At 40.4% G+C, this 12,516-nt stretch overlaps 2 protein-coding genes across 3 annotated transcripts in view; both read left to right on the top strand.

Moving 5' to 3' along the window:
- nt5dc1 (5'-nucleotidase domain containing 1) overlaps positions 1-3,155 on the top strand; it is a 64,844-nt gene extending 61,689 nt beyond the window's left edge. Inside the window, exon 12 of the mRNA XM_084952166.1 lies at positions 952-3,155. Within this exon, the coding sequence (XP_084808292.1) occupies positions 952-1,064 (113 nt within the window). The 3' untranslated portion in view covers positions 1,065-3,155. The remainder of the gene's footprint in view (positions 1-951) is intronic.
- Positions 3,156-4,124: 969 nt separating this feature from the next.
- dse (dermatan sulfate epimerase) overlaps positions 4,125-12,516 on the top strand; it is a 28,552-nt gene continuing 20,160 nt past the window's right edge. The window contains exons 1-2 of one of the 2 annotated variants that reach the window (XM_084952163.1): positions 4,125-4,447; positions 8,177-8,642. In XM_084952163.1, coding sequence (XP_084808289.1) covers positions 8,221-8,642 — 422 coding nt within the window. In that variant the 5' untranslated portion in view covers positions 4,125-4,447; positions 8,177-8,220. Of the gene's footprint in view, positions 4,448-8,176; positions 8,643-12,516 lie in introns of those variants that run through there. The other variant, XM_084952164.1, reaches the window with a different exon arrangement.

Consider the following 12,516-nt stretch of genomic DNA (forward strand, 5'->3'; position numbering starts at 1 on the left):
AGGGCTGGTCTATAGGAGACATTATGGTGTCTTCATGAGTTAGTATCCTAACCCTAAGCCCCAGCAATATGCTCCTTGATCTTGGAGAGCAAAAAATTATTCCAAGCCTTAAAAGCTATTTTTTGTCTGTCTCTAAAAGTAACAGAGTTAGGGTTAGACAAAACCTGAGCCCAGTGTTAAGATACTGCCAGTTCATGTACGTACAGGTATGTTTGTGAAAATTCTCAATCATCTAGGTCATCGTAGTCTAAGGAGCTTGGAAAGAAAAGTATCTGGACTTCTTTACATTTCTTGAAGATATTTCATCCGAGAAGCTTCTTCAGTTCTAAGAACAACTGGTGCTGTGTCCCAAATTTTAAGCGCTATAATCCCTATGGGAGCGTACCTAAGGCTATGTCCACACTAGCCCGGATAAATTTGAAAACGGCTTTTTCATCTGAAAACGCTCCGCGTCCACACTATTGTTTTCAGTCGTTTTCACAGAGTTGTGCGTCTGCATTGAAACGGCCGAAAACGCTTACGTTCCAGTACTGCGCATGCATGAAACGTGGTCACATGACTGCATCACATGACTAAAATGTGTCATTGTTTTCGAAAAGGCTCCGGGTTCACTGTCCATGCTGCAACGCGAAAAATGGCGTTTTCTAATGTATCCGCTTTGGAGAGCGTTTTCAAAATGCTGCGTTTTCCTTGAACGAAAACGCTGTCTCAGTGTGGACGGAATGCCAAAACGGAGAGAAAAAGATGCGTTTTCAAATGAAAACGTATTAGTGTGGACATGGCCTAAGAGGGTCATGGACCCCCTACTGATCCTCTACCTAATCACAAGAGCCAAGGAGTGAAAACGGATGTGGGTCACAATCAGCCAAGGTTTCGGGTGAACCCATTGTGAAACCAACCAATTGTGATCACTTGCAGCTGACTTTCCTATTTGATTTTTCCTCTTTCTAGATCTGCCTCTGGATTACAAGTTTCCCAGGTTTTCCCCTGATAAGCCCTGCACCACCGGCTATTACCCTAGACCCCCAGATTCTTTGCTGAAAAGGTGTGAGAGTATGTCATAAAAGAAAAGAAACGGAAAAATAAAATCCTCCCTTACCCCTTCTCAGGAGAGGAATGTTCCTCCATTTATGCCCGTAGTTCCCCACCTGACCCCACCATCATCTATGGAGCACAGAAAACGTCCACTTTTCATCCTTTCAGAGAAACCATGTGAATGTAAGCCACAGTATCTCTCTGTAATAATGCATACATTTGAACATTGTTTTGTGGTTTAGTGTACGTGGAAATACGACAAACTAAGTGTGTGAGCGTGTGTGTATCTACATTCAGTAATGATACGGTGTTCTTATTGTTTTATGTGTGTGAGGCCTTCTCTTATTTTCCTTGGTAAATTGTTTCAAAATCTGAAGAAAAATCTAATGTTTTGCCCTCTTTTTCCTGAAGTTATTACCTCAAAAATGTGATTGACTGTAAGCAAAACAGGAGTACCTATCCCTAAAGATCTGTTGGAAATATTGTGTGAGTATTTCTGTAAAACAGTATTATTGTGTAGTCCTCTCTTCTGGATATGGTTTCACTGTATGCATTTTAGTAACCTTAACACGAGATTTAAGGTCTGTTGTTCCTACTGTGTCAGTTTAGTGGAAGATGTTATTCTTCAGGTCATTGTTGCTAAAGAACTAGCACAATACTGTCCTTTGTGATGGTTGTTTCAACAACAAAAAAACAAAAGAGAAAAAATCATAACTTGGGGAAACAATAATAATATGACTGATGATGACTATGCTAGATGTTCTTTGTATTACTTTTGGTGCAACAGTGAAATGTGCTCTTTGAGTGTAAAAACGTGGACTTCTACTTGTGCTTCATTTGTATTCAGATTGAGGTATGCTTTAACCGACTTCTGAATGGTTATTTTGTCGGTGTGCATAGACAGGTTGTGCCATAATATTTAAGGAACACTCGGTTTGGGAAGACTCCGCAAAGTCACAGAAGATTGGCATCAGGTTTATCTTTGTGCATCCAGGAAGTGTTTAGCATAGCTTAGTACCAAGTACCCCTGGTGCACAGTGAAGACCTTTAGTTGTTTGCAGGGATAGCAGTAAGCAAGACCTAATTTTGCCAGGGCTAAACTCTGTTTAATAGAATTTATGCTGGGTTCAGACCACTGATACATGAAAATAGCCAGACCAGAATGATCTTGAATGTCTCACGTACTTCTCACCTCTTCTGTGATGCTGACCCATAGCCCAAAGCACTCTTCCAAATGTAACAATGCGAAAAACAAGATAAAACATAGACAACCCATGCTTTTCTTTGGATATGATCTGTGTACTTTCTTTTTTCTTTTGTTAGCCTTCGATTCATGCCAGTTATTTGTTTCTGTTCTGGTGCATGTTAAAGGGTCTCCATTGAAGGGGATAAAAGCCAAATGTGAATCAGCTACAGTTTGTGAACACTTAGATTGCACGTGGTACCTTTGCACATGACTTTTCTATCTATCGTGCCAAATCGAGAATTCTTCCATGTCTTCTATCAGATGATTTAGCGTCATCTATTCAGTACAGTTCACTCTGTTTGGATTAATCATTTGCACAATTAGGGTAGCTATCAATGCTATAGGGAAGGCAGCAGAATGGCATGGAATTCATGAGGTAGGCCTACTATGTGAATTTCAATTCCTTAGGTTTTGTGCCAAAAAGTAGATGCTAGTTTGTGCTAACCTGGACCCCGACCTGTCTCTATGCTAACCTCACAAAGATGATACTGGTCTAAATCTTCTTATCTGGCTTTGATAAAGTCAAACAATAGGATTTCCCAAATGGCAAAGTGTTCCTTTACAGTGGCCATCATCTCACAAGTGAAGACGGTATATTTTGATAATGAACAGCATCCAGCTGGCAGCATGTAAGTGAGATTGGTCATCCAAAGTGAATTATTACTTGTGCTGTGTGTGCAAGTGTTTTATGCATACAGCTGTAGTGATTGTACTCTTTGTTTCTCATAGACCTGGAAGATTTGACATGCGCATTTGCCTTATGTTGGATTCATTTGTGCTCTTAAGTTCTTAAAACCACAGGGAAAGTTCACTTCTGTGTTCAAGTGTTGGAAGTACTGTCAAAGAAATAAAATGTTCTTTGATTTTCTTACAAGTTGTTTGAGATTTCTTTGCAAACTGACAACTTTTGCTGCACAGAGTCTACGTTGAATGTTCAGTCTGGGTCAAAAGAAACACAAAGCTTACTTTGGAATAAATATTGATGAGCAAGATAGAATCCCAGAATCACTGTATTGTCAGAAGCATCAACTTTGAAAAGACATTGCTGTGGAATTCAGATTGTAGGTTACTTCCTTGTTGAGATGAAAGCTTTATTGCATCAGAAACCATAAAGCTTGTGCAAGGATTCTTGTGAATTAAATCTCTGGTGTGTTAAGTTTGATCGTTTGACTGTAAATATAAGATGCATGTAGAGTTCACATGTTTTGGGATTCTGCATTGAGCCATGTGAGGGTGGAGGGGAGCATCAACTGAGCCTTACTTATCAAGTTGCACAGTGCACAAAAAATATACCTGCTAATAACAGATTAATAAAAATACTCAAATTTCACTCACTGAAACTGAAGCATAAACTTCTGGGATGATCTGTACCATGCAGCAGACATATTACTAGTCTGATGATTCCATTAAAATACAAAAAAACACATTAGCACAAACATGATAAGAGCAGCTGAGTGACTCCAACTCCCATCTGTGCGAAATAGCAGATAGAAGTTGGCTACTACTGCCTAAAGTCATATTCACAGAGTCTAGGCTGTAATCTTAATTTTTAATGCTGTAAAGTTGGGCGTTAACTAAAACCTTGACTTTAAATTTACAGAACGTGTTTTTTTGATCATTCCTTTCAAATGTATAACTCTGTCTGTAGCTATTAAACGTGGCTGGTTAGTCTTAATCACTAAATGCCTCGTGTCTCATATTTGATACATGACTTTTGAGTCTCCTACATCATCAGTGTGATTTTTCCCCCCAGATATTGCAAATATTTTACACATTTAAACTCACATATTTAGTCATTTTTTTGTCAGGAGATTCAACAGCCAATCAATTTGGTGGAAAAAAAGAACGTTCTGATTAAACTTACTATTTGAATATATATCCACGTTTTTCTTGCGGTTTACAGCAGTTCTGGTTTGGGGCTTTTCGTTCAGCCACAGTTCATTAGGTCCTCTTAAAGCTTCTCTTCCTGCGGCCCCTCCTCATTCGCCAGCATGACGCTGGCTCAGCACTCACACATACCTCCCTCCTCTCTCTGTGTTTCCTCTTGAAAAAAAGGGATTATTAAATTCTGCCTTTCAGCCGTATCAATCATCTTTTTGAAACCTGCTGCTGTGAGATGACAGCTGGAAGAAGTGACATACGGATTGTGAGCGCCGCTTCTGACAGGTAACGACTCTCCCCCACACACACATTTGAGAGGTCCTTAAATCTTTTTGGTGGGCTACACACGAACAAGGCGACTTTGTGCGTGGCTCTGGATTATCAGTACCACCGAAAACGAATATTTCCGCGAGTGTCGGTGCTATTGTGTTGATGGAGGGTGTTTCCTGAAAGCACAGCTGCTTGTGTCGGCTGATTTTGGGGTTTAATGAAACGCAGAAACTATTTGAGCGAGAAGTTAGCTTAAAAATTTTAACGTTACTTTTACCTTACCTTATAATCTTACAAACATGAACCAGAGGAGGCAGCTCAGCGTCATACCTGAGCGTGACCGTGGAAAAATACGGAATAAAAGTTATGACTATTTTCTAATAATTTATTAAACAGCACGTCATTCTTGGCGTACTGTACACTGGAATTAGCTAGTGTTGATAACGAGCTAACGTCCAGGACATTGTCTTATTACGGCTGTAAAGATGTGTTAATGTAAGATAAAAACAAACCCGGAAAAAAAACAACGTAATAAATATGAGAACATGCCAAAGGTATCAGCTGGTGGAAAATTACTGAGCTACAGCGGAGTAAAATGCTGCCAAAATACAAAGGTGAGCAATTACATGAGAAGTACAAGCCCAACACTCAGGCCATGCCTAGTTTTCCTGTAAATTTGGGAAATTGTTAATAACACTGGAAAATATCTGTTAAGATGAAAGGTCTGGTATAATTTTAAAAACCTTCTTACTCTACTTAAAATAGATCACTGTTACCAGGCTAGGTTTTTAATATTGATAATCAGTGCAAATTCAGCTATATAACTTTAAAAACCATGCGCTTGTGAAGTGGCTGTTTGGTCTCTCCAATGTAGAGGTCTGGGCATTCCTCATTGGAGAGACCAAACAGCCACTTCACAAGCGCATGGCACAACACAGAAGAGCCACCTCCACAGGACAAGACTCAGCAGTCCATCTGCATCTTAAGGATAAAGGACACTCTTTCGAGGATGCCAATGTTCACATTTTGGACAGAGAGGACAGATGGTTTGAAAGAGGAGTGAAAGAAGCCATCTATGTCCACTGTGAGCGACCATCTTTGAACAGAGGCGGGGGTTTACGACACCAACTCTCTTCCATCTATAATCCAGTTTTGAGATCCCTTCCCAGACGTCTTAACGCCCACTCACATCCTGGGCCATCTGACCTCAGGAATTCGCATGATAAGGTGGGGCCAGGTTTCACAATGAACACACCCGAAACTCTGGCTGATTGGGACCCACACCCAGTTTCACACCTTGGCTCAGGCGATTAGAGGATCATCAGGGGGTCCTTTTGTCCCTCTGTGGGGGGATACTCCCACTAGGTTTATATCTGGGACTCTCCACCATTTGACCTTAGAACTGAAGAAGCTTCTCGGATGAGAGGTGAAACGTCTTCAAGTAACTTAAAGAAGTCCAGACGCTTTTCTTTGCAAGCTCCTTTGACCACCTTTTTTCTCCATTAAGTAAATCTACAGTAGTGATGTGTCGGTCGCAAACGAAATGGCTCTTTCGAGCCGGCTCCTTATCGCAAGCCGTGGGGTTTTTTTTTTCTCTTTTCTTTCTCTCACCCTCTCTCTCACACTTTTTTTCCGCTTCACTCCGCACGCGAGCCGTGTGTTTGCGCTGGGAAGAGTGAACAGAGGCTGAACATTTTATGTGGAGTGAATAAATAAAAGTATATTTACGGTGGCCCCTAGAAACAAAGCACGTACAAACTCCAAAACACATACAAACTCCAAGCAAGTACCAACCACCGGATTTGGTGTGTGGTAGTAACAGGTAAATGAACTTTTTTTTTTAATTATTTGAATATATATGAGTGCTTGTGTATAAATACACAAACAATACACATATGCTTTCAATTGTGTAATTTAAGTGATCTAGGCAGCTCTGTTTTGGAAGTTCAGTTAACACTAGAAATGTGTTTTGGAGTTTGTAGTGCTTTGTCTCTAGGGGCCACTGCATATATTTATATATAAACATTTATAAATAAAACCACTTTTTTTACATTAGTAATTCCTTTTGTGCATAATTTTATATTGTTGTTAATAATAAATTAATTAAAGCAACAAAACAACCTAAAGAGCCGGTTCGGAGCCGAAAGAGCCGGCTCTTTTTAGTGAGCCGACCCGAAAGAGCCGGTTCTCTAAAAAGAGCCGGAAATCCCATCACTAATCTACAGTGATGTTAAATGGAGAGGGAAGGCAATCATGTCTGAAAAGCTGCAACCATGACATACACACCCCTCGCCAAGGAATGATTATCCTTTAAAACAGAGGAAATAAAATATCTTAATTACTGTGTTCAATACACATTTTGCAGATTATGTTTTTACATTCAGTTACAGTAGGATATCTTAACTATCACATGCTTTTTATCCTTTTACAAAATAAAAAAAAAAAAGTCATGTTGTAAAGCAGTGATAAAACGATAGAAGTCAGAGCTCAGCTGCAGTCCCAGCCAATCAGCTCGTTTCAGTCTAAGGTCATCCCATATTAGTCGATGGCTCGGCTCATACTTTTCTACACATTCAATTGGCAAATATCATACGGGGCACGCTAGTTAACCTGCTCTAGACTGTACACATCAGCTGAGCAAGCCGCTTTGCAACCCACCTCTGCCCTCCTCTTTTCATCCTTTTTTTGACCTAATTTATATGAGAACTGTTGTCACTGATGCCAGCTGTGCTCTGTGCTTTGGTCTTGCTGCTGCCAAAAAGAAATAGACAGAAATAGCAGTGTTTAAACCTTAAATATCAACATAACAGGATTATCATAACTATGTAATATTTCTTTTTGCATAATATGCCAATTGTAAACAAACATATAAAAGAATCTGCCAAATAACAATATAAATAATATTATTATCATTTTTTATTCTGGCAGCTCTAATTTTACAACAATCTTCTGTTGACTACAGCTGTCCTGACTGAGCCTGAATTTAATGAAAACCATAAGATAGAGAGCTTAAGATTTAAAAAAGAAAAAAAGTTTTCTGTTCTGCTTGGTCTTTGGTATAAATCTTCCACCTTCATGTTCACCACAGAGGAATGTGACGCCTCCTGAGGTCAAATGTCAGAATTAATTCCAGGAGGAGACTCAGTTTTACATTCCGGCTTGAATTTTCTTTCTTTATAAGATGCACGTCCACTTTCAGCCTGTTAGAACGGACTCCAGTCTAGACGTCTTTTAAATCACTACCAAATGCTTTTCCACTGGGGCTTTGCCAAAAGCTCCTCTAAGGTCATGGAATTTACGTTCATGTTTGGAGCACAGTCTCACTGTAAAGCACACCATTTTGGTTTAAAGCGTGTTTCAGTGAACCAGACAAATGTTACTGCAGTAATGGACCATTTATGACCTCTAGGGCCTGCTCCTCTGGCCTGGCCTGGGTGTGCATGGCAAGACTTGTCTGACAATAGCAACGCCGACTTAAATCCTGTGGGTTTAAGAGAAGGTAAGGCGGTGTTTCATGGAAATTTTAGGGTATTCTTAAATTCTTGGAAACTATAAAGTCCTACTCTATCAGACAGTGCTGATCATTTCTAAACACTGCTGCTCCTCCATCAGTATGGAAAGGCCAGATCATCAGGCCTACAGCTGTATCTAATTATTCAAGGAATGCAGGGCTTTTGCGAGAAAAAAAACTCTGCAGAATATGGGCCGGCTTTCTCAAATCTTTCTCCCCCTTCCCCTTCTCAGCTGAGCTCCTTCGGCAATGCCACAGCCCAGTCTCCGATGAGAGGATGAGAACCTACACCCGCGGGGCGCCCACTGTCTTCTTCATAAGTCTTCTGTGGCCCCTGCTCTCTCCGGCAGCTGTAGCCGAGGTGGACCCCAGTGGAGGAATCCCCTTCATGGGGGGCAACTACAATGGTCATCCCATGCTGTACTTCAGCCGTGGGGATGTGGAACAGCTGCAGTACGCAGCGGCAGGGACTCACCAAGAGATGGCGAGACGAATCCGTGAGGCCGGGGAGACCATGCTAGAGCACCCCGAGGAGTACCTGCCCCCCTGGAGCCCGGCCGAGTTCAGCGCCCGCTGGAATGAGGTTTATGGAAACAACCTGGGCGTCCTGTCCATGTTCTGCCTGCTGTACCCACACAGGGCCGGGGCCCTCGATCTGGTCAAGGACTACATGGAGAGGATGGCAGCCCAGCCTAGTTGGTATATTTTCTGTTGTTTTTTACTTGTAACTGTGACTTGTGACTGAAACTTTTTGTTTACAGTTTACAGATGTTACTTGATATCTCTGCTCCACCCCCACATCTTCATCAATGCAGCTTTAATGCTAAACCACTGCTGTCAGTGGCTTTTTAGCCAGTCCCCTCTCTGGAGTGTTCTGGTCCTTCTCTGTGGGAAGACTCGTGGTAAAGATGCATTGTGGGCCGATAAGTCTGTAGTCCAGGAAATATGTTTAGCAGCTGTTTGCCCAAACAACCCCCACCCTCACCCCAAGTGAGAGGAAATGAAATATTCAGATGTGGGCTGAATAGTTCAGGCCTGGGTTGTGACTGAAGCTCAGGGTCCAGGTGACCTGACAGGGACTGCCTCTAGTTGTGGTTAGTTCTCCTCTGTATTGCATATCATTAGGCTAAGCTACAGTCATTTCCCTAACCAATCTTTCTTGTATTTCCCATGTTTTCAACTTGGTAATCCAGCTGTGGGAGCTCTTGCTTTAGTATGATGTACACTTCATCCTAGAGAATATGTTTCCATCATATGTTTGCTTCAGTTTACACAAGGCTAAGTAATTCTCAGGGAGTTTTGACACGACATTTGCCACCTTCATATGGAACTTATGATTGTGTGGTTATGACATATGCAACCTCAGTGTTTGAGTGGCTGAACAGAGCTGCAGAGTATTCACAATCAGTGCCATAGGGCTCATTATTATCGTTGGTTTGAACATGGCAGAGGGATTTTAGCTTTGCTACATATCAGCACTTTGATGTCAAATTAGGTAAGAATGTATGATGATGACTATTTTGGATGTGCAAAGGAAACCACAGCAACGAGCTGTTTATATCAACTCTGAACACAGCATATATTATCCTAGGTGACGATAGGTTGCTACGTTCTTCAGGCTTTGAAGTTTCTCTAAGTATCAATTCAGTGCTTTTCACAGAGTTACATTCTGTTTGTTGCAAGAGCATTTTGTTTGAGGGTGAACAAAGCCAAATTCATCCATACTTTCCCAAACTAATAATTAAATATACATATTGCTGTCAGTTTTTCAGGTAGAGGTATCCAGGTAGAGTTGGATAGCATTTTTCCCTTAATAAATAAAAAAACAAAATTTCATATTTACTCTAGTTGTCTTTGTTGATGGATCTTAAACGAGTGTGGCAAATTGCAAAAAATGAGAAACTAGAAGAGGGGCAAATACTTTTCCACAGAATTGTATCCGTGTTAATTTAATTCAGGAAGAAAACAAACAGAAACTATTTGGTCACAAACAGTTTTTAAGAATGATAACACAGCTAAATGAAAAAGTACTCAAAACCTCTGAATTTAGGCTTTAAATGGTTTTCTTAGTAAACTTAACTGTTTACTGCAGTCAGCATCTTCTTTGGACACTCCACTGCCTTCCTGCTACTGATAGATTATCTGACTGGATCATAGCATTTATTTTTAATTCATTCGTATTATGATTCAACAGAAAGTGTGGTGTTTTTTTTGAAATGTCCTAAACTCACCCTAAACCTGTTGTGGCAGATGGCTGCCTCTACCTGAACCTTGTTTCCTTCCTTCCTTCTCACTGTCACCAAGTACTTGCTCAGAGGGGGTCGTGTGATTGTTGCAGTTTCTTTTGTGTCTGCTTTCTAATTTACAGTATTATCCGCCTCAAGCTCGAGGTGGTTGCTGTTGTGATTTAGCGCTATATAAACAAATTTTAACTAAATTGAACTTAATTTAAAATGTAAAAAAAAAAAAAAAGTGATCTAAGCTAATGTTCAGCTTAGTCCCAAAGTCGTTGTACAAAGCTATATTTCTTTAGCTCCAAAACCTCTTTCAAGTTTAATTATAACAGTCAAGACTTATTGGCAACCAAAATTCTCAGGGGTAAATTTAGACTAGCCACTCGGAAATGTGTCAGTCTAAAATCAAAATGATATAAACACATACGTGTCTATGTTTTTATTTTCCACCTTGCCACATTTCCTACTGTGAGAAAAACATTAGCAAGTCAGCTGAATTCATCCATTCAGCCAATGCCTGGACAATCCTCAGGCTTTTCACAGTCAGCCATGACTGAACTTCATGCCAGTAGCCGTGCTTCCTTATTTCCCTAACAATTCGATTGAGTTCAATGGCCATCAGTTCTGGCTGGCAAATGCAAAAAGGCTGAAAAGTGGATTAAAGTCATTCACCGCTTCCAATTCTACACACATTCTGTTTGAAAGACTAAAACCAATCAGAAGTGGTGCTTAAATACTTTCATATATGGAAATAGCGGCTTCACAATCTTGCAGGAGTCAGGCTCTCTACCTGTATAATATTTGTTAATCATCACCATCTCGGTGCTTGCTTCTCTTACATTTTCAAACAGTTTGCTCAACCTCTGCAGTTTTTGACTATTAATGGTGTAAACAGTGTTAATAAGCAAGATTTAAATCAGCAGGTCCTGCAGGAATGTTGGGATTAGGGAAATTCTTGTGTATAGTTTGAGTTTCCTTTTTTTTTACCAGTGGTAGTGGCGTGTCAAGTTATGTATTTCGGTAAACCAAAGAAGCTGGGGAAAAGGAAGACTTAGACTCATTTTGCAGAGCCAATTAAATTGTTTGTCATGTTGCTGCAGATCGCTTTGTGGATACTTGCGAGATAGTCCTCAGTAAATATAGGGTGAATGGAATAGAACCATGTACTTTTTTTTCTAGGGTTTTTAATTTATTCTAATGTATTCTAATTAGCCAAAAGGTTTAGCAGGACTTAGACATTTAAAAGTTTGCAAAAGAGCACAGTTAAATCAAAGTCTCCTCTACTGGTGGTCTTTAGATTTTTATGTTGTCGTACTGTGTCACTGTGCCAGTTAAAATGCCCTCTCTGGATCATCATTAGGATGGAAACAGACACCATAGATGTTTTACACCTGGTTCACTTCACAAACAATACATTTGCAATAACAAGTTTTCCAAATTAATATTATACAAATACAAAACAAGCTATAGCAATATTGCAAGTCCTATTGATCAAATTGGCGTAGTGACCGAAGAGTGTTTTTTTGACTGCTCCAGTTTCTTAGAAATTTCAAAGCAGGTTTTGTGCACCACCCATGATTTTCTTCCCTGCATCATTTCCTCCCCAAAGGACTTCAGATGTGGAGAATAAGTCCATATTTCTAAGATAATTTGTCTTTCTTTTTAATTTATTGAAATCAGCATTCGATATTAAAGATGTCAAAATTGATAAATGTGAAAATTGACTGTCTTCATCGTGCTACTATACAAACGCAGCTGAAGATTCTTGGCAGTACATCTTCCCAGTGGTGGAACATCATTATCTGTTGTGTCACTCACAGCAGAATTATGTTTCGCCCTCATCTAAACTTGTCAGTTTGTACGTTATAAAGCATTCCTGTTGTTTCATAGGTGCTCAGTGTGACAAGAACAGAAAGAGAATCTCAGGTGAATTCTTCTTTAAAGGGACAGTTTAATCCTTCTCATTCCACTGCACGGTTGCCATGTTCCCTCCAACCACTGAACAGGGCCAGGGGGATTTTCCAGATTGGCATTAGTGCAATTTACAGGGCATTTTTCACAACATTAGGATGTGTGCCACAGTGCAGAAAAGAAAAGCCACTGAGCATGTGTTTTCACGTCTTAAGAGCACACTGTGAGTTTTCTACTTGGCCGCACTTTTATTGTGGTCACTGAACCTCTCGGGGCCTCTGCAGAGTGGCTCCAGGAATCAGTCAGCTGTGGTATTCATGACCTTCAATTACGCCTGCAACAACCATGTTCCAATGAAGAGCTTCTACTTTGTGGCAGAATGGTGCCTGCCTCTCTGGTGCGTGTCTGTTTTTATTGTCATTGTACAT

Source organism: Perissodus microlepis, chromosome 15 (assembly GCF_051167445.1).
Source record: "Perissodus microlepis isolate ML-2025 ecotype Zambia chromosome 15, ASM5116744v1, whole genome shotgun sequence".
Classification (NCBI taxonomy): domain Eukaryota; kingdom Metazoa; phylum Chordata; class Actinopteri; order Cichliformes; family Cichlidae; genus Perissodus; species Perissodus microlepis.